The following is a 24,626-nucleotide window of genomic DNA, read 5'->3' as shown; positions in this document are numbered from 1 at the left end:
TGTACACAGCTCATTTGCATACAAGTGCAAATTCTAACTAGAAGTATCATACAAGTGGAACAACCACCAAATAAGGCATATCAATGGGATCAGGGATCTTTACTCTTCTATCTCATTCTTTGTGACATACCTTCCCTTTCCAAGCGTCTGAAGACTGCAAATATGTTGGATGAAATATCCCTTTCTATAAAAGGCATATACATAACAACCTACAAAGCTGACACAATCGAAGAGTAAAGATGGGAATCTGCGAGTAACCTGTTACTAAAAACAGCGCACCAGAATATACTTCCAAATTGCAACTGCAAGTATGGGTAAATTAGATAAGATCTTGCTGACTGGAATGCCAAGACAATGTGTGCATATTCTGTTTTCTTAAAGGAACATGAAAACATACAAAGATCAGAGCAAGATATCAGTCACTGATTTTACCAATAGGCATTGATTTTAATAAGGGCAATTATTTTATAATGTGCAGCAGGCATAAATAAAAATTTTGCAGATCATGATGTGCATCTAATTAGGTTAATGTTAGTGGTGTTCAAATTTAAATTAAAGTGGAACTCAAACCAACCTTTTTTGTTTTGCATAGCGGGGAAAGTACTACAGCAATTACTTGTACATCAAATAGAGACTTTTAATGTGTCACACCATTCACCACAGAAAATCTGAGTACTCTGAGAATGTCATATTTGACTAAACTGGTCAGGGCAGGGTCACACACATGATATCATCCCAATTTGGATGTGTCCTTTATGATGATGTTATTATACAGCGTTGCATCTGCCTTTCTTCTGTGTAAGTACAGTTTTTACTAAAATTGTGGTATCTAGTTCATGCTAAGTGGAGCACGGGTGTCCTTTTATGCATTTTTTTTAAAGTGGCAAGTGCAAGAGAGTTTGGCATCAGAGGAAACCCTGTCAACAGGCCCTGGGGTCCTCTCTACCCCTAATGTGAGAACAATCTGATATCTTTGAGTGTCTTTGGATTTTATCTACTATCAAGTTGTGTGTCCTACAGTGTGTAAGGGAGCTTCTACCCATGTGAGTTACCTTTTCTTTAAAATTAAGGAGGTCATGGAACTCTGGGAAGCCTCTACACATTTATTTTTGGTGACAGTTTATCACACTGGTGGAGGATGCACTAATTTATTTAATTTTTCAGTGAATAATGGGATCATGACATGGACTTTGAGTAACAAGTGTGCATTTTTTTCTCTTTTATCTGTTTTGTATTTTTTTTTTAAACGTTAAAGAGGTTGTAAACCTCCCCAAAATGTTTTAAAACAATAAAAACCTGAAAGACAAAGGCATAATGATCTAGTACACATCGCATACTAGCTCATTATGAAATACCTTAAAACGAAGCCCCCGCAGAACTGCCCGCTCACCACTCACACGGCGTCCATCTATACCCAGTCTTCCTTCCAGGTTTGTGTCTTTCGGCCATCTAATTGGCCGGAGCCGCGATGATGTCACTCCTGCGTGCATGTCGACGTTCACGGGATAGGGTTAATGTTTCTTCAGAGCACATGCACCAGTCATGTCACTGGCTGCATGCAAAGTAAATATCTCCTAAACTGTGCATGTTTAGGAGATATTTACAGTACCTATAGGTAAGCTTTATCATAGGCTTACCTATAGGTATAAGTTACAGAGGAAGCTTTACTTCCTCTTTAAATAGCTTTCTTTGGTATTTCACTAATCTTTGCACTATAATTACTTTGTTTAGCGCAACACAGTATTTTTAGTTAACCACAGAAAATGTGTCTGCTCAAAGAGTAACACAAAAAATTACACATATCCTCAAACCATATAGAAATACAAAATTTAGGTCATATTGTGTGCACGTGTGGTACCCTATGTGGATATCCCGAACCACCTGCAGAAGGCTGCAAGAGACATAAAAAGGCCAGGCAGACCATGCCCTTCTGACAAAAACTCCAAATATTCTAGATAGGCACTTAAACTTATCTTCAGAAAGAGTAAGGGGATGCTTTGAGATGATACTGTATGTTATAGCTGATCCCACTCTAAAGCCTCGTACACACGCGTCTAAATTTGGCCGGGAATTTTCGTCCGACAACCGATCTGCCGATTTTCGGCTTGTTAGTATGATGCTTCCGACAACCGACTCCGACTTTTCGGCCGAAAAAATCCTGGTGTGCAGGCTATAAAATTTTTGTCCACCGTCAAAACACGTCCGATTTTCGTGCAGTCAGTACAGATTTCGACAGGGAAAAATCTTATGGGCAAGACTGGGCATGCTCAGAGAAGAAAGAAGACAAAGAAAGCAAACCAACACATGACATTACTTCTGAAGTAGAATATTGTCGTGCGGGAAAATTCGTGTGCAGTCTAGGCATATTCCAACCAACAAAACACAACTCTGGACAAAAGACGGACGACCGGTCGGCGGAAATTCGTTGCGTGTGTACTAGGCTTTAAGGTCCTGCATATCATCCAACACTACTTTCCTTTGTGTGTCTCTAAGTCTCTGCCAGATGCATGGAGTAAAAGCAATCCACTCCCACAAGCCTTAGGGAACAGTTATAATGTATATTGTATCATCTCAAGGCATCTATAGATTCATTCTGATTTAACGATATATTGGCGGTTGGCACTAAAAGTACCTGTGGTTTGGAACGAATATACAGATGGCCTCCTGTGTGTTGCAGCTATTTACATGGTGTAACGAATATACGGATGGCCTCCTGTGTGTTGCAGCTATTTACACCATAAGTGGGTGATAGAAATGCAATACAGTCTGAGTTCCATCAGGCCAGTTGAAGTTATTGCCTGGAACATTTGGAGTTTTTGTCAAAAGGGCATGGTCTGCCTTGCTTTATGTCCCCTGCAGTCTTCTTCAAGTGGTTCACATGCTGCACATGCACACAGCATGATTAAAATTTTATATTTCCTGTGGTTTACAGCAGGGACTGAGTCTGAAGTCAGCTACATTTATTAAAACCTAATGGGATGAATATAATGGAATGCGGTTTTGTACAAACTCAATTCCAAAAAAGTTGTTATCCAGTAAAATCTACATACAAACAGTATGCAATGATTTGCAAATCTCATAAACCTATACTTTATTCACAATAGAAAATATGTTTAACTACTTGAGCTCCGGAAGGTTTTACCCCCTTAATGACCAGGCCATTTTTTGCGATGTGGCACTGCGTTACTTTAACGAAAAATTGCACGGTCGTACGAGGCTGTACCCAAATACAATTGATGTCCTTTTTTCCCCACAAATAGAGCTTTCTTTTGGTGGTATTTGATCACCTATGCAGTTTTTAAATTTTGAGCTATAAACAAAAAAAAAGAGCGACAATTTTGAAAAAAACACCATATTTTTTACTTTGTGCTATAAAACATTCCCAATAAAAAAATATAAAAATTAATTTTTTTTTATCAGTTTAGGCCAATTTGTATTCCGCTACATATTTCTGGTAAAGAAATCCCAAAAAAGGGTATTTTAAATGGTTTGCGCAGTTATAGCGTTTACAAACTACAGGTAGATTGTTGGACTTTTTATTTTCTTATTTATTTTTTTTTGTAATGGCGGCGATCAGCGATTTTTAGGGGGACTGCGACATTGCGGTGGACAGATGGGACCCCTGACATTTTTTACACTTTTTAGGGACCAGTGACACTAATACAGTAATCAGTGCTAAATAATATGCACTGTTACTGTATAAATGACACTGGCAGGGAAGGGGTTAACACCGGGGGTGATCAAAGGGGTTAATGTATGCTTAACTGTGCTTACCCCCTGTAAGGGGGGGGGGGGTTCTGTGACAGGCACAGAGAGATCGGGGTTTCAGCTGAAACTCCTGATCTCTCCCTGCCTGTGTGACAGAAGACTCGCCTGCTTTGTTTGCATAAGCAGGCGGGTCTTCTGTCAGTTTCTTTGACAATCGCGGGAGGCCGGCGGCAATCGCCGCTGCTTCTCCAGCGGCTGGCATCCTGCTGTGTCTAAACACAGATGGAAGGTGGCTCTGACGGCGCGTGCGCTGCCGGGACCGCGTGCACAAAAATCACGTAGATCTACGTGATTTTGCGCAGCTGAGCCGCCCTGCCGCAGTATATTTGCGTGGGGCGGTCAGCAATTGGTTAAACTGAGAAAAAGGACCATTTTAAGAAAGAAAAAATGATGGTTGTTTTGAAATTGATGGCAGCAACATGTCTCAAAAAAGTTGGGACAGGCCAAGCTTATCACAGTTTAGCATCACCTCAGTACACAGTAAATGTCGGGGAACTAAGACCAGTTGCTGGAGTTTCGGGAGAAGATTTTGTCCCATTCTTGCCTGATATAGAATTCTAACTGCTCATAGTCCTGGGTCTTCTTTATCGTATATTTTTTTATTGCAAGATGTGCCAAATAATTAAAATTTGTGAAAGGTCTGGGCTGCAGGCAGGCCAGTTAAGCAACCAGAATCTTCTATGCTGTTGTCATAGATGCATTATGTAGTTTAGCACTGTCCTGCTGAAATATGCAAGGCCTTCCCTGAGAAGGACATCATCTGGTTGGGAATATATGCTGCTCTAAAACCCTGAATAGGGATTGTACTTTATCCTTGCTACATTGATTAAGCTGGATGAGCTCTTCGTTAACCATCACCCATTGCAGTAGAGGACCCGAGAATCACGTTTAGGACATGATTGGTGCTATTTCTTTATGCTACTTATCTAGTTGTGGTACTAATATTAAATAATACCCCATTTTTTGTGTACTTTTGTATTAATTATGTGTGTATTTTTATGGAATTGTAAATAAAATGTAATATTTTTGTATTAGGGCTGGTTCACACCAGATGCAGCCCAGTACATTTTTATTCTGCATTAAGAAACGCATAGACCGTGTTTAACATGGATTCCAATTGCCCTATTTCACACCAGTGCAATGCATTCCAGTGCAGACAACAAAAGTAGAACATGCTACATTTTTTTCTGTATGGAACACGGCAAAATGCATGAAAAACGTACTGGAATGCATCAAAATTGCACTGGAATCCACATATCCTAAATTGAGATGAAGAAAAAAAGGAAGGGAAAAAACACAACCGAACACAGCAAAAATGCACCAGAAAACACGCAGGAAGAAATACATCCAGAACGAAGAAATTGTGGTGTGAACCAGCCCTTACTGTTTGGTCAAACACATTTTCTGTGTTGAATTGTGTGACACCATAAAGTGACTATAAAGGATCTTTTTTTTTTTTTTTTTTTTTATTAATTTTACCTAAATAACAAACATGTTATATTTACCTGCTCTGTGCAAAGGATTTTCACACAGCAACCCTGATCCATTTTTTCCAGGGTTACCTGCTGGCATTCCTTGCTCATCCTATCTTCCTAGTGCCCCCCTAAAAAGTCGCTTTACAACCACGTTGAAAGTACCTACTTGATTTCATTGTTATAGTAGTCTCTGTTACTGGGGTGTAGTGTCAAAACAAATAAATATTATATAATGGGACACATTCTATTATATAACATGGTAGGGAACTGTTTAATCCTCTGTGAAAGTCTTACTGTCTTCACTGGAGAAATCTCTAAACTCTTATCCTAGTAACTGCATATGAAATGAGAAAAACATCCCCAACAGAGACACAGACAGCCTGTCAGACATGTTAGCCTTTTCCCATTGTAGTAAAGTACTTTTAATGCTGTAAGTGTCCATCTTGAGGAGTCTACTTACTTCCTGTTCTAATACCCTGACAAATTATGGAAAATTGGCTATAGTTTTACTTTAAGATGCTTTCATACATGTATTTTTTTTTTTAGAATTCTTCTTCTTTCAAATCTGCACATAATAAATTAGCACAGAATTTTATACATAGCTACACTGATTTTAGCATATGATGCACTTCTACCCAATTACCAATTGTATTTTATGAGAGAATTTAAGGATCCTCACGCAAGCTATGAAGAGGTAAAGCAGCTAGTACTAATACACAGTGACAGACACAAAGGTTTGCTTCATTTAAATGCAAGTTTGCTCCTTTTGTCTGTATGCAGGCTGGATTTGCCCAAATTCAAATACTTACCATATTTCTTTTAAACAAAGAACATAATAATAATAATAAGGGATGCAAAAAAGATTAAATAAAACACTTCTAACAAACACATCACAATCACAACCACTATACAAGTAATGCTCAGGACATACAGAAACTCTTGTTTGGCTGTGCTTGTTGGAGATGTAGGGAAATCCTCCAGTCTAAAGATGAAGGTTCAAGAGAAAGCAAGAAGGAAACAAAAAAAAAAAACCAAAGAAAGGATAAAAATAAATGCAAATCTGTCAAGTTACATGTTGAAAAACCTAAGAAAGTGACTTTAGATAGCTTCTCTTATATGCACTCTAGGTAATTAAAGCCCAAAAGTTAAGTACAAACACTTAAAGTGTTACTAAAGCCACAACAGTAAAATCAATCTGTATATGCAATAAAGCATGGTTGTTTACTTACTGTGGAACCTAAGGGGTTAATCCTCTGCATTGTGTAAAAAGGCTGTTCGATCCTGTCTTCTCTGATCATACTCTTTTTTAACTGACTCCAAAACATGTCCGGATAAGGCAGAGCCTTTGGAGTATGCATGTGATCAGCACAGAGCCAATCAGCACTGTCTAGACAGAGGTTCAGGGGTCCTGGATCCTGATAGGACAGCTCAGTGCAGTATGACAACTCCTCCTACAATCTTTAGTCAGGAACTGATAGAAGTCAGAAGACTACTATATACTGCTGATGAGAAAAGGTATTTAGCAGTTTATATTTACTAAATCGATTGCATTTCCATGTTCTGTGTACTGTGGGAGAGCAGATATAGTGACTGCAGGCTCCTGGGTTTAGTAACACTTTAAAATAACTTAGCCTTTAGTTCCCACTTGCACCAGGCACGTTTACTAAGCGGAGGTTGGAGTCTGACCATTGTTCCTTTTGAGCCAGGCCCCTCTCTGCCCCATCTCTAATGTTGATCACATGTGCTTATCATAGTGGTAATGTTTAGTTTATTGCTACAGCAAGTGAGGCAACAGTCATTTGTTTAAATAAACATGTGCTCATCTTTTAATTGCTGTGACGTGAGGGTTACCTAAACACTGCTTTTTATTTTACAGGAGTGAAGTTCCCCAACCTCAATCAGAATCAAGACCTCTGATTACATACTAGTTATATACATTTGTATTGTTATAAAAGGGTGTTAAAGCCCTAGAACCCATATTTATACAAGGTAAAAACTAAAGACATACTGGGGGGGCGTGGCGACCGCCGAAGAATATGGCCGCTTAACTTGAGCGCTCCTGTGAGGTCCCGGCTTTAATCATATCTACCTCCCATCAGAGCGTCCTCCGCACCGCCAGCGATACCGGACCGGACACCGGAATACCCCGCCAACAACATGGCCCAACGGAGAAGAAGGAATGATGCAGCAGCTGTAAAGAAACCCTCTGACTTCTTTCCCGCGGTACCCGCCGGACTCCGCCAAAATGGCGGCGGAGACTTGGCTTGCGGCTGCGCGCACCACCCTCCTGCGGCCAGCGCACCGGAGCTCCAGGAGGAGGGACTTCATATACCCACGCTGCTGCACGCATCACCCGAGGCACAGAGGGACACTCCACGCAGCTGAGGGGGCTCCACACCACCTACCCCTTCATCTCAGAGCCCTGCCAAGTCCAAGCCTAGAATGAAACCCAGGCACCTTGCACAGCCTGCACTCTCCATGGAGGTTAGTTCTGATCAACACACTTCATCCTCCTTTGCTCCCACTCCAGACCTGTTCTCATCTTTTCAAACAACTGGACAACCAGTATCAGATACCACAATCAAAAATATGCTTACTATTTTACACACCTCCCTTCAAGCCAACATCATTGCCGCCATGACGCGATGCCAGGGAGGAATAGCAGACTTGGGGGAAAGGGTCCACACCGTGGAAAATAAGATGAGTGAATTTACTACCTCTTACAATGCAATGGTTGACTCACATGCATTATATCAGAAAGACATGCACCGTGTTCAGGCAAAATTGGCCGACTTGGAGGACTGGTCACGGCGCAACAACTTGAAAATCAGGGCGATCCCTGAATCCGTAACCCCGAATCAGCTGCCACATTTTGTCCGTGACTTGTTTAAGACAGCTGTTCCTGACCTCTCTCCGTCTGACCTCGCTATTGATAGGATCCACCACATCCCCAAGCCCTCCTTCCTCCCACAAGAAGTTCCGCGCGATGTTCTGATGCGCATACACTTCTTTCAGGCTAAGGAACCAATCTTGGAAGCATTCCGCCGCAAGGAACACCTTCCGGACCAAGCATCGACACTACAGGTCCTGCCCGACTATTCGCAACACACGCTTCAACTGCAGAGGAACTTGAACTCCATTACCAAGGCTTTGAGGAACAATCGTATTGTATACAAATGGAAATATCCTGCCAAGTTGTGTATCACACATCAAGGATCTACTTCCTATACCTCTACCCTGGATGAAGGCCTCAACCTCCTCCGACAATGGGGGATTGTACCGGACCCTCCGCCGAAACCTTCCAATCGCAGGAACTCTTCTCCTCAACATGTCCAACCAGATTGGCATGTCGTCGCTAGGAGGTCCAAACCATCTCATGCTCCGTCCTAGAGGACGCTCCCATTCACTTCAACGGGATCTCCGGGCCCCTCTCAGGTATCAGAGTACCATTCACCGTACTCTGTCCCCCACAGGCTTTGCAGCCTCAGTTGCTCTTTGGTCCCCTGGGACCCTTTTTATGTGCTTTGACTATTGTTTTATCGTACTGCTGGTTCTCTCTGTTTTTATTTCCCTAACACCCTTTTTGCAGTACTTCTCCTCATACTCCCAGGATATAGCACCAGCCTTGTGTATCCTCTACGAATCCTCCCTCCACCCTTTGACATTGGCTGGACCGTATCTCCGAAGGACTGCTCATCTTTCCCATTTCGTCAAAGTACTGTGTAAGTGATTCCTTTTCTGTCCAGTGATCTCCATAGAACTCATATTCTAGTCATCCCTCTCGCACTCCCAAGATACTCCATCCCGCCATACGGCAATCCGATAACCCACCTCTCCTGATCTGTACCCATTACTGTACTTAATGCCTTTACAGTGTTTATCCCTCAATGTTAAGGGGTTAAACCACCCTGCCAAATGGTTCTCTTTATGGTCTGAAGCTGTACGCTCCAAGGCAGATATAATTGCTGTTCAGGAAAGCACTTCCATAGTGGCAAGACTCCCGCCTGCCATCATGTGAAGTACCCACACGTTTTCTTGTCATCGATTTCTGCCAAGAAGCGAGGTGTCTTGCTTGCTATTGCTGATTCTGTCTCTTTCACGGCTTCTAAGGCGGTGACAGACACAGAAGGTAGATACATTATATTGGTTTGTCTTATCGATAACTGTCTCTACACTATTGTCAATGATTGTCAATGTTTATGCTCCTAACACACACCAATTGCGCTTTTTGAAGAAATTGTCGGTTCAAATCAACAAAATAAAACAGGGGATTGTGTGTGGAGACTTCAACCTGGTGGTGGACCATTCCTTGGACTCATCCTCTAAGTGACCATCTCACCTGCCTACTCTGGTATCTCTGATCAAGTCGGACGAGGTCCATGATGTGTGGCGCTACCACCATGTTGAAGAAAGAGACTATACTTACTTTTCCCCACGTCATGGTTCATATTCTAGGATAGACTTGTTTCTAGTGGATTTGCCGACCCTCCAAGTAGTTACTGACACGAAAATCTCCCCTATCACGTGGTCAGACCACGCAGCTATCCACCTGTCCATTGACAATGGCCCTAGTGCCCCAAGTACGTACCTCTGGCGATGTAACAACTTCCTCCTGACAGATCAGGAGTCTGCCTCCTCCATCAAAAAACACTTGCAGGAATTCTTTGAAATTAACAACACTCCAGAAATTTCCCCAACTACTTTTTGGCTGACTCACAAGGCGTATGTTAGCGGCCTTCTGATCCAGCTGGAGGCCAAAACTGAAGAAGAGGTTTACATCTCGGCTAACCGGGCTACTGGCAGACATACAACTCCTAGACAAGCAACACAAAATGTCACCCTCCCCTACCCTTTTATCTAAATTGACTTCTCTGAGACTAGACCTTCGTAGACTCCATGGGAAAAACACAATAAACTACTAGTAGGCCTCCGTCTTACCTATTATACATCGCACAATAAAGCGGGGAAATTTCTAGCCTCCAGATTGAAGGCTCGTAGGGTCAAGACCAAAATCAATTCCTTAACGCATCCACATACTGGTATATCTCTATGCCACCCGCAAGCCATCGCTGATGCCTTTGCTGATTATTATGGTTCATTATACAACTTTAAATCGGATACTTCTACACCACAACCCACTGAAACCGCCATACAAAATTTTCTAGATGGCGTCAAAGTCCCCGCACTTACCCCAACTGCGATAGAGTTCCTTAATGCCCCATTCTCTCAGCAAAAACGCTTGCGCATCATCAAATCGCTTCCAATGAACAAATCCCCTGGTCCGGATGGACTCACTAACGAATATTACCGATCCCTCCATGAACTATTATCACCCCACATCCTTACTTTGTTCTTGGACACCGTTGAATCCCAATCCTTCCCCTCAGAAATGCTACAGGCCCATATAGTAACCCTTCCCAAGCCGGGTAAATCTCCCACCACCCCCGCCAACTTCCGCCCCATTTCCTTGCTGAACACAGATGTTAAAATCTATGCCAAATTATTGGCGACCCGACTGGCCGCGATCCTACCCGATCTGATCGGTCCCAATCTGATCGGTCCCGATCAGATGGGGTTCGTTAGGGACAGGCAGGTCCCAGGCGCCACTAGAAGGGTGATAAACCTCATGCACCAGGCGGAGCATGCTCGAGTGCCTTCTCTGCTGCTCTCTATTGACGCAGAAAAGGCATTCGACCGCGTCCACTGGGGGTATATGAGAGCAGTGCTTACTAAGTTCGGCTTTGCAGGTCCCTTTGCCTCAGCGATCTTGGCTCTGTATTCCTCCCCATCTGCCAAGGTTCTTTCTTCTGGTCTACTCTCTAAAGTATTCTCGATTACGAATGGCACCCGCCAAGGCTGCCCTCTATCCCCCCTTATCTTCAATCTGATTATAGAACCCCTAGCCATCTCTATTCGAGAACACCCCATGATACAAGGCTTCAGATTCTCACATTCACACCACTCCATTACCTTATTTGCCGACGATGTGATCCTTAGTCTTACGCATCCCTTCACCTCCCTACCCGCGGCACACCACCTTCTCCAAGCATTTAGCAACATATCCTATTATAAGGTAAACTTTACCAAATCCCTTATACTGAACATGGGGGTTCACCCATCAACCGTCTCACACCTGCAATCTACTCTTCCCTACACTTGGACGTCCGAGAACGTCTCTTATTTGGGCCTGAAGCTCACTTATCCCTTGTCCAAATTGCTATCGTCCAACATGCAGCCTCTTATAGCGACCATCTCGACTGACACGCAATCCATAGCCTGCACGGAATTGTCATGGGCAGGTAGGATTGCAGCCTTTAAAATTATATGTTTACCTAAGATATTGTATGTCTTTCGCACCCTCCCGGTTCAAATCCCCACAACCTACATAAACACATTGACCAAACTGATGCGTACACTGGTGTGGCAAAAAAAAGAGCCAGATGCAACTACTCCCACATGGTCTGACATAAATCTGTAGGAGGCTTAGGTCTCCCAGACATACACTATTACTGCATAGCAGCTCAACTTGCGCCCATCAAGCAGTGGGTTCCTTACTCGCCCACACCACCCTGGGTGACCATAGAATCCTTCTTATCTAAATCCACTGATCTTCACCTCCTGCTCATAGCGGACCTTTGGAAACCCATACCCTTGGCTCAGCTCCCCATCACCACTCAAATGACGTTGAAAGCATGGAGGACTTTGCTGGCAAGTCCTGATTCAGATGCCCCAACCACTCCAAATTCATTTCCCTTATGTGCTCTCCAAATTCTTCTTCCCTTCACCTCCATCTCCAAATTTACTAAGGCTGGTATCCAAACTGTGTCCCAACTATATTCAAATGCTGTCCTGAAAAGCTTCATTCAGCTTCAGACCGAATTTGACCTACCTGAGTCTGCCAGATTTCCGTATAATTCAATAACAAGTTTTCTTTCGAAACATCCCCCCCCCCCCCAACCTGCCTTCCCTCTTCTAGATGGCTCATCCCCTATCACTAAGACTAAAGGCATCTCCCTGTTATACAACCATCTTCACAACAAATTGTCATTCTACAAAACCTCCCAAATGACCAAGTGGGAAGAGGATCTATGCACCTCCTTCTCCGCCGCCCAATGGCAAAATGCTATCCGCAGCACATACAGGGCCTCTAGGTGCGTGACGCACTTGGAACAATCCCAAAAAATCCTAACTAGATGGTACCTCACGCCATATCGCCTGTCCAAATTTTATAAACAAGCGGATTCTCTGTGCTGGCAGGGCTGCGGCCACGTTGGCACCATCTATCACATTTTCTGGTCCTGCAAAAGCCTCAGGGGCTTCTGGAGGAGGGTGTCCGAGATCCTATCTACGGTCACAGGTATTTTACGACCCATCAGTCCAGCCATGGCCCTCCTCTCTTTAGGTATAGATGACATCCCTTTGGACATGTGCATAGTGTATACTCATATACTGATTGCAGCCAGATCCACTATAGCGAGACATTGGAAGCAACCTGATCCCCCTTCCCATCTGGAAGTCATCTGCCTGGTTAACACTCAATTCTCTATGGAGAAAGCACATGCTTTGTCTATGGCCCAAGGGGCCAAGTTTATCCACCGTTGGTCCTCCTGGACGGGCAGTAAAAACTACACCTCAGTCCTTTGAAGACCATTATCGCTACCCCATTGACCCTCGGAAAGTTGTTTGTACCACCTTCATAAGTGCACTTATTTTGCCCCACAAAAGTTGTATAATGTTAATTTTCCTACTGAAGTTATAGTACTGTATGATCTTTCTGTAATGTTTTGTGAATTTTCTTCTGACATGAAACTGTAAACTGCTAAATGTTCCAGCTGTTCTGTATACTGACGTACTGAATGTTACATTTCTTGAAAAATCTCAATAAAAATTATTGAAAGGAAAACTAAAGACATACTGTAGGTGTGTACACAACGTTGACCCCCAGGATTTATACTACTGAGCTACAGATCAGTGTAGATTTTTTTACCCCTTTCAACAAATTGGTGTAAGGTTTTATTCTCACTTCCTTTGTTGTACTTTGTGATAGTTCAGTATTTAACTTAACCTATTTTTTTCCAGTTTATAAAAGTTCAGCGCAGAAAACTGTCATGTAAGAGGAAGTACACTCCCCTTGTTTATACCTATAGGTAAGCCTATAATAAGGCTTACCTATAGGTACTGTAAATATCTCCTAAACTTGCACCGTTTAGGAGATATATACTGTATACAGCGCTGATTACGTCATTGGTGCATGCGCTCTGAAGGAACAGCCATGTGCCGTGAATGGTGGCTCCCGTGCACATGCCCGGGAGTGACGTAATTGAGGCTCTGGCAAATCACCGAGCCTGAGCCTGCAAACCCTGTAGAAACATCAGGGAAGATGTCAGCCGTCTCAGTGGTGAGCGGACACAGCTCCTTATCTTCTTGATCATTGGAAGTCCCAAAGCAGTGTCAAACATGAGGGGTGGGAACAGCAAGAAAGAATTTCCAAGGCTAAACTGTAGCCAACCAGGTAACATGGAGCCCAACCATAAACAACTGGAGCTCACCTAAAAAAAACAATACACCCTCAAAGAGGACCAGGTCCTCTAAATAGCAGCCTGCAAAACCTTGTGGACAAAAGAAGCATCTGTAGATGCCAACACATCCACCTTATAAAACTTTGTGAAAGTGTGCACAGATGACCAGTTAGCCGCCTTGCAAACCGGCAGCACTGACAGCTGATGACGGCAGGCCCAGGGGCCTTAACAAGGAAAGGAGGAACCGGACCCTTAATTGAATAGGCCTGAATCACTGTCTGTCTGATATATCTGGAAATGGTCGCAGTAGAAATAGCCACCAAAAAGGCCACCATTTGGGACAATGTAAGCAGGGGCACCTCCCGGATATTTTTGAAGGATGGTTTCTTGAGAACTGAAAACCAAATTGAGGTTCCACGGTGGCAATGGAGACCGCACTGGAGGAGCCAAGTGTCCAATTCCCTGGATAAAGGTACCCACCCAGGATTGTGTGGCCAATGGACGTTGAAATAAAACCGACAAGGCCCGAATCCCGGCCCTTGATGGTGATCAAGGCCAGGCACTGCTCAACCCCCCCATTGGAGGAAAAAGGGAGAACCCCAAGAGACTCACACCACGCAATGTACCTCTTCCAAGTACAATGGTAGATCTTTCTAGAGGTAGATTTTCCAGCCTTTAACAGCGTAGGAATAACTGATTCAGACAAACCTCTATCCTTCAGCACCTGGCTTTCAACAGCCAAGCCGTCAAAGCCAGCAACTGTAAAGCAGGATGGAAGCATGGCCCTTGGGACAGCAGATCTTCCCTGAGAGGAAGTCTCCAAGGAGCATAGAGACCAGCAGTACCAGATCGGAGTACTAGAATGACTGAAATCCCTGCTACCTCGATCCTGCACAGGAGTCTTGGCAGAAGTTCAAGAGGGGGGAAGGCGTAAATCAGACAATACTGACTCCAAGGAGCCACTAATGTGTCTGTGGCGTCGGCCCGAGGATCCCGAGATCGTGCCACAAACCTCTGTACCTTCCTTGAATGGTCTGCACACCCTAGAATGGCGCTTACTTCCCGAGCTGCCAGGAAACTTCTCGTGCCCCCTTGGTGATTAACATGGACCACGGCCATGGTATTGTCCAATTGAATTTGTACCAGACACCCCTGAAGACGAACTGCCCAATGATCCAGACAAAGTCTGGAAGCTCGGAGTTCCAGTACATTAATCTTCCAGAGTCCAGACCCCCGGACTACAATCTGTGCAGAGGACGCCTCCCCACACGGACAAGCAGGCATCCGTGGTGACAACCGTCAAGTACAGGGGGAGAAAGGATTTTCCTTGTCGAAGTGCCGGAGAGTAAAGCCACATCTAGAGACCGTGGATTCTAGTCCCATTTCCCCAGAATCTCTTTTACAGAGATCTCGTGTGAAACTGTGAAAGCCGAACCATCTCGAAGGTAGACACCATTAGGCCCAGCAACCACATGCAAGCCTGGAGTGATGACCGTTCGCTGGACAACAGAAGCTGAATTGCCTCTTGCAATGTCTGGAGTTTTTCCAGAGGAACAAACACTCTGGCTGAGGCGGAGTTCAGAGTCAAACCCAGATAGTCCAGCTTTGTGGACGGAACCAGAGCAGACTTCTGAAGATTCAGGATCCAACCAAACTCCCTCAGAGTTCGCAGAGTAATCTCCAAGTGGTCCATCAGAGCAGTCCGAGACTCTGCTCACAGAAGAATATCGTCCAGGTACCCCCCACTGATGCAACAATGCTAGCATCGGGGCCAACACTTTTGTGAAGACCCGAGCAGCGCAGGCGAGACCAAAGGGTTATGCCACAAACTAATAATGCTCCTCGCCCACAGCAAAACGGCGGAAGCGCTGGTGACCATCACATATTGGAACGTGAAGGTAGGGAAGGTAGGCGTCTTTGATGTTGATAGAAGCAAGAAAATATCTCTGATGTAGGGATGCCACTACCATGCGAATAAACTCCAATCGGAAATTCTGTACCCACACAAAGCAGTTTAGCGCCTTGAGATCCAGAATTGGATGTACTTTGCCTTCTTTCCTGGAAAATGTAAACAGGTTTGAGTAAAACCCCAGAAAACATTCCGAAGTCGGAACCTGAACAATCGCCCCTGAAGTAACAAGTCTTGCACTGCCCCAAAGAGACCCCATAAGTGATCTGGGAACAAGTGCAGGTTGGAAGGGAAGAAGCTTTCCGGAGGAGAAGACCGAAACTCGATCTTGTAGCCGGACCGAATTACTTCCTGGACCCACTTGAACTGTACCAGGGAGGTCCACAGATCCGAAAACCAACGAAGACGTCCCCCCCACCCCAGATACGGGTGAAGGCGCCCCTTCATGCAGAATAAGCCTTGTCCGCAGGTCTGGAAGAGCCCGCTCATGGCTTGCCAGACCATGTCCTCTTGGAACCTCCGGTGGAGGCCCTGAGGGGGTTTCATCCCTTGCCTTGAGACCCTAAATTATGTCTTCAAAGGAAGCTCCAAACAGGCAGTCCTCTACAAGGGGGAGAATAGATAAGGCCTTCTTAGAAGTCTGGTCCCCAGACTGGCATTTCAGCCAGATAATACGCCGAAGGACCATTGCTGATACAGACAGCTTAGCAATCAAAGGAGCCGCATCCGAAGAGGCAACACAGATAAACTGTAGCCCCAGACCAAATTATCCGCCAGCTCCACAAGACAGGGGGAAGCAGTTTCCCCTCCAAGTCCTGGCATAAAAGTTTAGCCTAGTGTCCTACTCCTGTAGGGGGCAGTATAACCCAATGGTCAAGAAGATAATGAGCTGTGTCCATCAATGAAGGAAAGAGAAAACTGGATTTTTGTCTTACCGTAAAATCCTTTTCTCTGAGGTTCACTGACAGATACAGCTTCAAGTCTTCAGACCATTGGGCTTAAACTCTCGCTCTCTAGGAGTAGGACTAGGCGGAAACCTTTTTGGTTACTCCCCTGGGGCAATCCCAGAGGGTATACCATTGCTTCCTGCTGTAGGACTCCAGTTTGTAACAAGCAGTGTCAGAAGAACAAATAACTCAACCCCAACAGAGGGGCGGGTGCGGTGTCTATCAGTGAACCTCAGAGAACAGTAAGACAAAAATCCAGTTTTCTCTTTCGTTCACTGACAGACACAGCTTCAAGTCTTCAGACCATTGGGATGTCCCAAAGCAGTGTCAACAGGAGGGATGGTAAAAAACACAGCAAACGCAGAATTCCTGACAAAGCTAAACATAGCTAACCAGGTAACAACAGGAGCTCAACTAGGAACCACTGGAGCTCACCACCAGGAAAAATGTTCACCCCCAAAAAGCGGAGGCAAGAACCGAAACTCGATCTTGTAACCGCAGCCTGCAAAACTTTGTGAACACTTGAGGAGCTGATGCGAGACCAAAGGATAATGCCACGAATTGAAAGTACTCCTTGCCCACAGCAAAATGAAGAAAACGCTGATACCCGACATATATTGGAATATGAAGGTAAGTGTCCTTGAGATCGATAGAGGCCAGCAGATCTCCTTGATGCAGGAAAGCTACTACTGTGCGGATGGACTAAATCCGAAATTTCTGAACCCGCACAAAGTGGTTCAGAGCCTTGAGATTCAAGATCGGACGAACCTTGCCTTTCTTCCTGGGAACTGTAAACAGATTTACATAGTTACATAGTTAGTGAGGTTGAAAAAAGACAACAGTCCATCCAGTTCAACCTATGATGTGTGTGTGTGTGTTTGCTTTTAACCGTACATTGTATACCCCTGTATGTTGTGGTCTCTAAGGTGACCATCTAACAGTTTTTTGAAACTATCAATGCTCCCTGCTGATACGACTGCTTGTGGAAGAGAATTCCACATCCTTACCGCTCTTACAGTGAAGAACCCCTTACGCATTTTAAGGTTAAACCGCCTTTCCTCTAGTTTTAGTGAGTGGCCACGCGTCTTATTGTATTCCCTTACTCTGAATAGTTTGTTCCTTATGCCAGGGTCGCCAGTACAGTATTTGTACATTGATATCATATCCCCCCTCAATCTTCTCTTCTCCAGAGAGAATAGGTTCAGTGCTTGTAGCCTTTCCTCATAGCTGATGTCCTCCATTCCCCTAATTATTTTTGTTGCCCTTCTCTGGACTCTTTCCAATTCCAGCACATCCTTCCTGAGGACCGGTGCCCAGAACTGGACAGCATACTTCAGATGTGGCCGGACCAGAGTCTTGTAGAGAGGGAGAATAATCTCTTTATTTCTGGAGTGAATCCCCTTTTTTATACATCCCAGTATTCTGTTGGCTTTACTTGCAGCGGCTTGGCATTGCATGCCACTGCCAAGCCTGTTGTCTACCAGTACCCCCAGGTCCTTTTCCATCTTAGACTCACCCAGAGGTTCCCCCCCTAGTGAGTAGCTTGCTTTCTGGTTTTTGGCCCCTAAGTGCATTACTTTACATTTTTCAACATTAAACCTCATCTGCCATGTAGTTGCCCACCCCGTTAATTTGTTCAGGTCTGCTTGTAAGGTTTCCACATCCTGCATAGATTGAAGTAAAAACCTTGAAAATGTTCCGACTCTGGAACCGCCACAATAACTCTTTGTGGTAACAGGTCCTGCACTGCCCCGTAGAGGCCCTGTAGCCGCTCTGGAGACAGACGTAAGTTGGAAGGAGAGAACCTTGATGGAGGCAAGAACCGAAACTCGATCTTGTAACGCTACTAGCAACTGCAGGGCTGCTGTCATGGCCGCCAGGGCAGATTGAGACCCAGAGTGTCCCGCAGCTTCCAGGAGTGGATCGGCGGTGAAACGTGCTCCATAGGCTCCATGACCATAAAGGGTTAAAACGGAACTGCGCTGCTCAGCAAAGAAATGTATTATTTATTATTTTTTTAAACGGGAGGCCCCCCCCCAATGCACTGCTTGGGCACCACAAGAATCAGCGCACCCGTGGCGCTGTATACAGCAGAGGAAGGATATATACCCCCAGAGACTCCCGAGCTGGAGAGCGCCAAAATGGTCTGCCACACTGCAGGAAGAGGAAACACTGACCTGACACTAGAGGCCCCCACAGCCTCAGCACTGCATCAGACTACAGTAAAATGGCCACCATTGCAACTCTATAGGGAAACCAAAAACATGGCCCCTGGACTACACAAACATGGTCGCCAAAGCCGGGAATACCGAGACCACGGCAAAATGGCGGTACCACGCAGTGCTGAAAGGGACCATGGACCCAACTGGACCCCAGGGAAAAGTTCACAGACCCCAGGAGGGGACCCCCCCCATGGAACCCCCCCCTCCCCTGCAGCATGAGGATACTGCATTGCAAAGGTGCGTTTTGGGGACCCCCACTGTTTGGAGACAATATTGTCCAAACAAAAAAAGTCCTCCCTTGGCGGCCAAGATTCGAACCATCTATTGATTGATCGACTTGAGTATAACCAACATGTCGGATTTTTCAGCGGCAGCGCTAGCAATTATACCGGTGCTCTCCCAGTAGGGAAGGCCCCCCACCTTCCCACCCTCCCCCCCCTGCTGGGAGAACAGAATAGCTTTGTGAGAGGGGTTCCCCCATCAACACTGGCTGTGTTGATGGGGGAATGGAGTGATTTTCTTTCCTGGTTGCAGGAAAGAAAATCGTATCATCCTGCCTACGTAAAACTTTATTTTCATCTTGCAGATATTAAGATGAAATGAGTTGAATCAACCACAGTTCAATTTCAACAAAATTATGTGTCAAGCTGAATATTGATCTTTGCTCATTCCTGGTTGTCACAAATAAAGTTGTACAGCTCTAAGAACAAATTTGTTAACATAAACTACAATACACTGGATCCCACAAGATAATGCAGTGCTATATTAAATATTTTAGAAAAAGTGCACAGATAGTGATAGTGATAAAATAAATGTTCCAGAAAAACAGCTAAGAGCTGAAAGCAAAACACATGAACTCTTGACTAAGGTTAGTCTGCATCTTAAAATTATAAATGGAAAACTTTCCAAGGATTAGTGTAGTCTGAGCAGTTTCATCAGCTATTTAGCTATAAAAAAAAAAAAAAAGCATAAATTTCATTAAACAATTTCAGTCTATTTGCACTCATCACCTTAAACATGAGAGCCACAGGCCATCAAAAACAAGTTAATATAAGGAACAGATGACAATCCTAGATACAGGACTACTTCAACAACATATACTATATGGTTAATAATCAGACCGTTAAAAAAAAAAAAAAAAAGAGCAACTTACTGTATATTTGGTGTAATGCCCTCCAGAAGAACAATATTAACACCTCCTATATGAGCAGTGGCACATGTCTCGGTCATTTTCTGATGAAGCACATCTTAAAGAAGACAAAGTGCAAAAAATGTAAAAACAACCATTTCAAATCAACTGTTTGACAAAACAATGTGCATGCACCAGCTAAAACAGTAAAGTGTGTTTACGATTGCCACCGAAGATAAAAAATAGTGAAGGGGAATAACCTGTGATAGTTTATTGGTGGCATTGAGGTTCAAGAAGCTTACTTGCACGCTGCAGCTCATTTAACACACACAGTGGATGCTTGTTATTAAGGCTCATTCACATGGGTGGAGGGGGAGTAAAAGCAGGAGAAGGACCCGATCACCGCTATATCCACTGTGTGTGTCACTATTTGCAATGGACTACCTCTTAAAATTAGTGGTAAGTGCTCCTTCCACACCCCAAATGAACTGTGCGCTTACAAGAAAGATGTGGCTGACAAAGCAGCCTAAATGCTGTGTAACAGAAATCCTCTGTGTATATCCAATTTTTTTCACTATACTTCTCTGGTCTGCCCCACTGTGGATCTCATATGAAGTTATTCCTTCTGCACATATGTGGCTATACACAGAGGATTTCTGTTACACTTCGTTTATGCTAATTTGTCAGCCACATCTTTTTGGTAAGCGCACACTTCATTTGGGGTGTGGACAGACTTTCCACTGATTTTATGAGGTAGTCCACTGCACGTAGTCACACATAGTGGATATAGTGGTGACCAGGTCCTTTTACTAGCAACTTATCTTAATATTTATTTTATTGTATGGACTGTTTCTAGTTGGACTGTGTTGGTCAATGATATATGGGAGCATTGCTACGTCTATTACATACTATAACGTACATGGATAACCAATGAGTGACCTGTTGTTTTATTGCTGGAAACCCTAAATTAACTACTAATCTCCTCCTTTCTTGCTGTTATTGACAACAAAAATGAAATATAATGGAAATTGTCAGTCCTTGAATGTGGTCACTGCACTGGTTTTCCTTTTTTGGCTCCTTTAATTTCACCTGGTGATTCTGACAGTAAGGCTGGTCATAAAATTATAGTTTTCTTATGAAATTTTCCTTTAGGCTCGGTTCACACTTGTGCAATGCGGGAACGCTGCGAATATGCAGCATGTTACCGCATCGCATCCGCAAATCTGGCAGTTCACACTGCCATATGCGAAACGCAGGGGGTGTCAATTAAAAGTTAACGACACCCCCAGTTTGATTGCATATCGCAGTGCGATCTGCAAGTACGCACAGAATCGGATCTCACAAGTGTGAACCACTGTGCGATCTGATTTTGATGCGGCTCAAAAAATGCCTCCTGTGCGTCTTTGGTGCGGATGCAGTGCGAATTCAGCCATACAAAGTGTATGGCTGAAATTCGCACTGCACATGAGATCGCATGTAATGAAGGAGCAGTGCGCTCCGAATTACATGCGATCTCCGCAGCCGCACAAGTGTGAACCGGCACTTAGATTTACCAAAACCATATAATATGAGATCAAACCTAAACACATTGGAATTGTTTGCAATCAGGCAGGCCCTTGAACTACATAGATTAAGTTAATTCCAAAGAAAATTGAACAAGAAAATTGTACAATGTATGACCCGTTTAACACTTTCTGACCAAAAGTTATAATGCTCACTTACTATACTGTACCTATGGAGAAGCAGCATTGTCACTCGAAGACAGAAAATGTGTAAAGACTACAGCATACCCCCCCCCCCCCCCCCCCACCGTTTACATAACAAAAGGGGTTTGATAGTTAAAAAAAATGGATTTTTGTCTTACCGTAAAATCCTTTTCTCTGATGTTCATTGACGGACACAGCTCCAGATCTTCTTGACCCTTGGGTTTATGCTGCCCCCTACAGGAGTAGGACACTAGGCAGAAAAAAGTTTGACTATGCCTATAGGGCAGTCCCGGGGAGGTAAACTCCCACTTTCTGCTATGGGTCTTCAGTCTTGTAACAAGCAGTGTCAGAAGAACAGAAAACCCAACTCAATAGAGGGGCAGGTGCTGTGTCCTTCAGAGAAAAGTTTTTTCGGCAAGAAAAAAAACGGAATTTTTGTAAAATCTTACCTGTAAAATTCCTTTCTCTGAGTCCTCCGACAGTCGCCGCCATCTTCATATTCGTCACAATTAGTCCCTGCTTCGTAGGAGTAGCTAGGCAACAGAATATGTCAATATTAAAGGTTTTAACATATCCCACCCCCAGGGGGTGGTCCCCTCAGACAATACCCTCCCATTTCCTGTATCCATTCCTCAATTTCAGTGGAATAGCAGTAGAGAGTACATCAAACCCCAAAAGAGGGGCCGGGGCGGCGACTGTCGGAGGACTCAGAGAAAGGAATTTTACAGGTAAGATTTTACAAAAATTCCGTTTTCTCTTACGTCCTCCGACAGTCGTCGCCATCTTCATATTCGTCACAATGGGGACGTCCCAAAGCAGTGCAAACATGAGGGGTGGGAAACGCAGTCGCGCCTAAAGGCAACGCCGTCTCCTCATCAGAGAAAGGAACCTTACCAAAGGAAGGAACCCAGCTGGGTAACCTGAAAAACTTGCTCAACAGGAGCAACAACCCAGGAAAAACAAATAACCCAGGGATGAAAACAAATCCCGGACAAATAAAGGGTCCAAAAACAAGGGCCCTTACGGAACTGCCGCACTAAGAACCTTGCGGCCAAAGGAAGCATCTGCCGATGCCTGAACATCCATTCTGTAGAATTTTGTGAAAGTGTGTACAGTCGACCAAGTCGCCGCCCTACACACCTGGGCCACAGAAGCCCCATGACGACAGGCCCAAGACGCACTCAGCGATCAGGTAGAGTGCGCCTTCACAGGCACAGGGGGAACTTTCCCCTTCAAAGCATATGCCTGTCCAATGGTCCGTCTGATCCATTTGGCGATGGTGGAACCCGACGCCGCCATGCCCTTCCGAGGACCTTCCGGAAGTACAAACAAGGAATCCGTCTTGCGAAAAGACTCAGTCGACTTAGGTAAACCCTAATCGCCCGAACAACATCCAAGGATTGTAACTGTACCTCCTTCGGATGCTTAGACAATGCCCTCATGGGGATGAAAAAAACAGAAACGCACTTCGGAAGAAAAGAAGGGTTAGGTCGTAAGACCACCTTATCCAAGTGAACGACCAGGTACGGAGACTTGCAAGACAGAGCCGCCAGGTCCGACACTCTGCGAGCCGAAGTGATCGCCACCAAAAATGCGACCTCCTCGGACAGCATAGACAACGAGATCTCCCTGATCTGTTCAAAAGGAGCACGTTGTAACACGGACAGAACAAGGTTCAAGTCCCAAGGAGGTAAAGGATCCCTCCTCAGAGGGACCAGATGTCGCACCCCTTGGACAAAGATGCTAACCAAGGGGTTAGATGCCACAGGACGTTGAAAAAGAACAGCCAGCGCAGACACCTGACCCTTGATTGTAGCCAGCGCCAAAAGCTGGTCAACACCCATCTGAAGGAAGGACAACACTCTAGACACCGTGTAGGTGCGAGGTGAGACCCTCCTGGACTCACACCAGGCAAAATAAGCCTTCCAAGCACGGTAATAGACCTTCCCCGAGGAAGATTTTCTCGCGTTGATCAAAGTGTGAATGACCTCAGGAGAGAGACCTCTATCCTTCAGGATTTCCGTTTCAACAGCCAGGCCGTCAAAGCCAGCGACTGTAAAGCAGGATGGAAGATCGGTAGTTGAGACAGAAGATCTTCTCGAAGAGGCAGACGCCATGGAGCGTCGATCGCCAGATTTACGAGATCTGCGTACCAGGACCGGCGAGGCCAGTCCGGTGCCACCAGAATCACTGTGTTTCGTTCCGAGTGCAACCTGCGAAGGAACCTGGACAGCAATTAAAGCGGTGGAAACGCATACATCAGTCGATACTGATGCCACGGGACTACCAACGCGTCCGACGCGTCTGCCCGAGGATCGCGCGTCCTTGCCACGAATCTTCTCACCTAGTTGTTCAAACGAGACGCGAACAGGTCGACCTCCGGAAGACCCCACTTCTCGCACAACATCTGGAAGACATCCGGGTGGAGGGACCATTCCCCCTGGACCAGGGTCTGGCGGCTCAGACAATCCGCCTGCCAGTCCTCCACCCCCGGAATGTGAACCGCCGACATTGCCGGGACGTTTGTCTCGGCCCAAGACAGAATGTCGGTCACTTCCCGAACCGCTCGGGCACTCCTGGTGCCCCCTTGGAGATTGATGTAAGCCACCGCCGTGGCATTGTACGTCTGCACCCGAACCGGGTAGCCCTGCAGCCTGTCCTCCAACGACGGAGGCAGAGATTTATTGCTCGCAATTCCAGAATATCGATCAGAAGGGAGGATTCCTCCTCCGACCAAGTTCCCTGGGCGGACAGACCCTGGCTGGTCGCAGACCGAACTAGAATGTCGTCCAGATACCCCAGGACAGAGATGCCCTGGGCTCTCAACAAAGCCAGAACCGGTGCAAGCACCTTGGTGAACACCCGTGGGGCCGAAGCGAGACCAAAAGGTAACGCCACGAATTGGTAGTGATCCTCCGCAAAGGCGAATCGAAGGTACCTCTGGCGACCCT

At 45.1% G+C, this 24,626-nt stretch overlaps 1 protein-coding gene across 11 annotated transcripts in view; it reads right to left on the bottom strand.

Annotated features, from left to right (window-relative positions):
- Positions 1–24,626, bottom strand: part of BLTP1 (bridge-like lipid transfer protein family member 1) — a 754,177-nt gene that overhangs the window by 230,127 nt on the left and 499,424 nt on the right. For 9 of the 11 annotated variants that reach the window (XM_082243836.1, XM_082243839.1, XM_082243842.1 and 6 more), the window contains 2 exons: positions 19,994–20,087; positions 6,175–6,225 (listed from right to left, as the gene is read on the bottom strand). In XM_082243836.1, coding sequence (XP_082099962.1) covers positions 6,175–6,225; positions 19,994–20,087 — 145 coding nt within the window. The remainder of the gene's footprint in view (positions 1–6,174; positions 6,226–19,993; positions 20,088–24,626) is intronic. The other 2 variants (XM_082243840.1, XM_082243837.1) reach the window with 1 other exon arrangement.

This window comes from Pelophylax lessonae (assembly GCF_965119305.1).
Source record: "Pelophylax lessonae genome assembly, chromosome: 1".
Taxonomy (NCBI): Eukaryota; Metazoa; Chordata; class Amphibia; order Anura; family Ranidae; genus Pelophylax; species Pelophylax lessonae.
The sequence above is the reverse complement of the archived record's forward strand: the minus strand, read 5'-3'. Positions and strand labels throughout refer to the sequence as shown.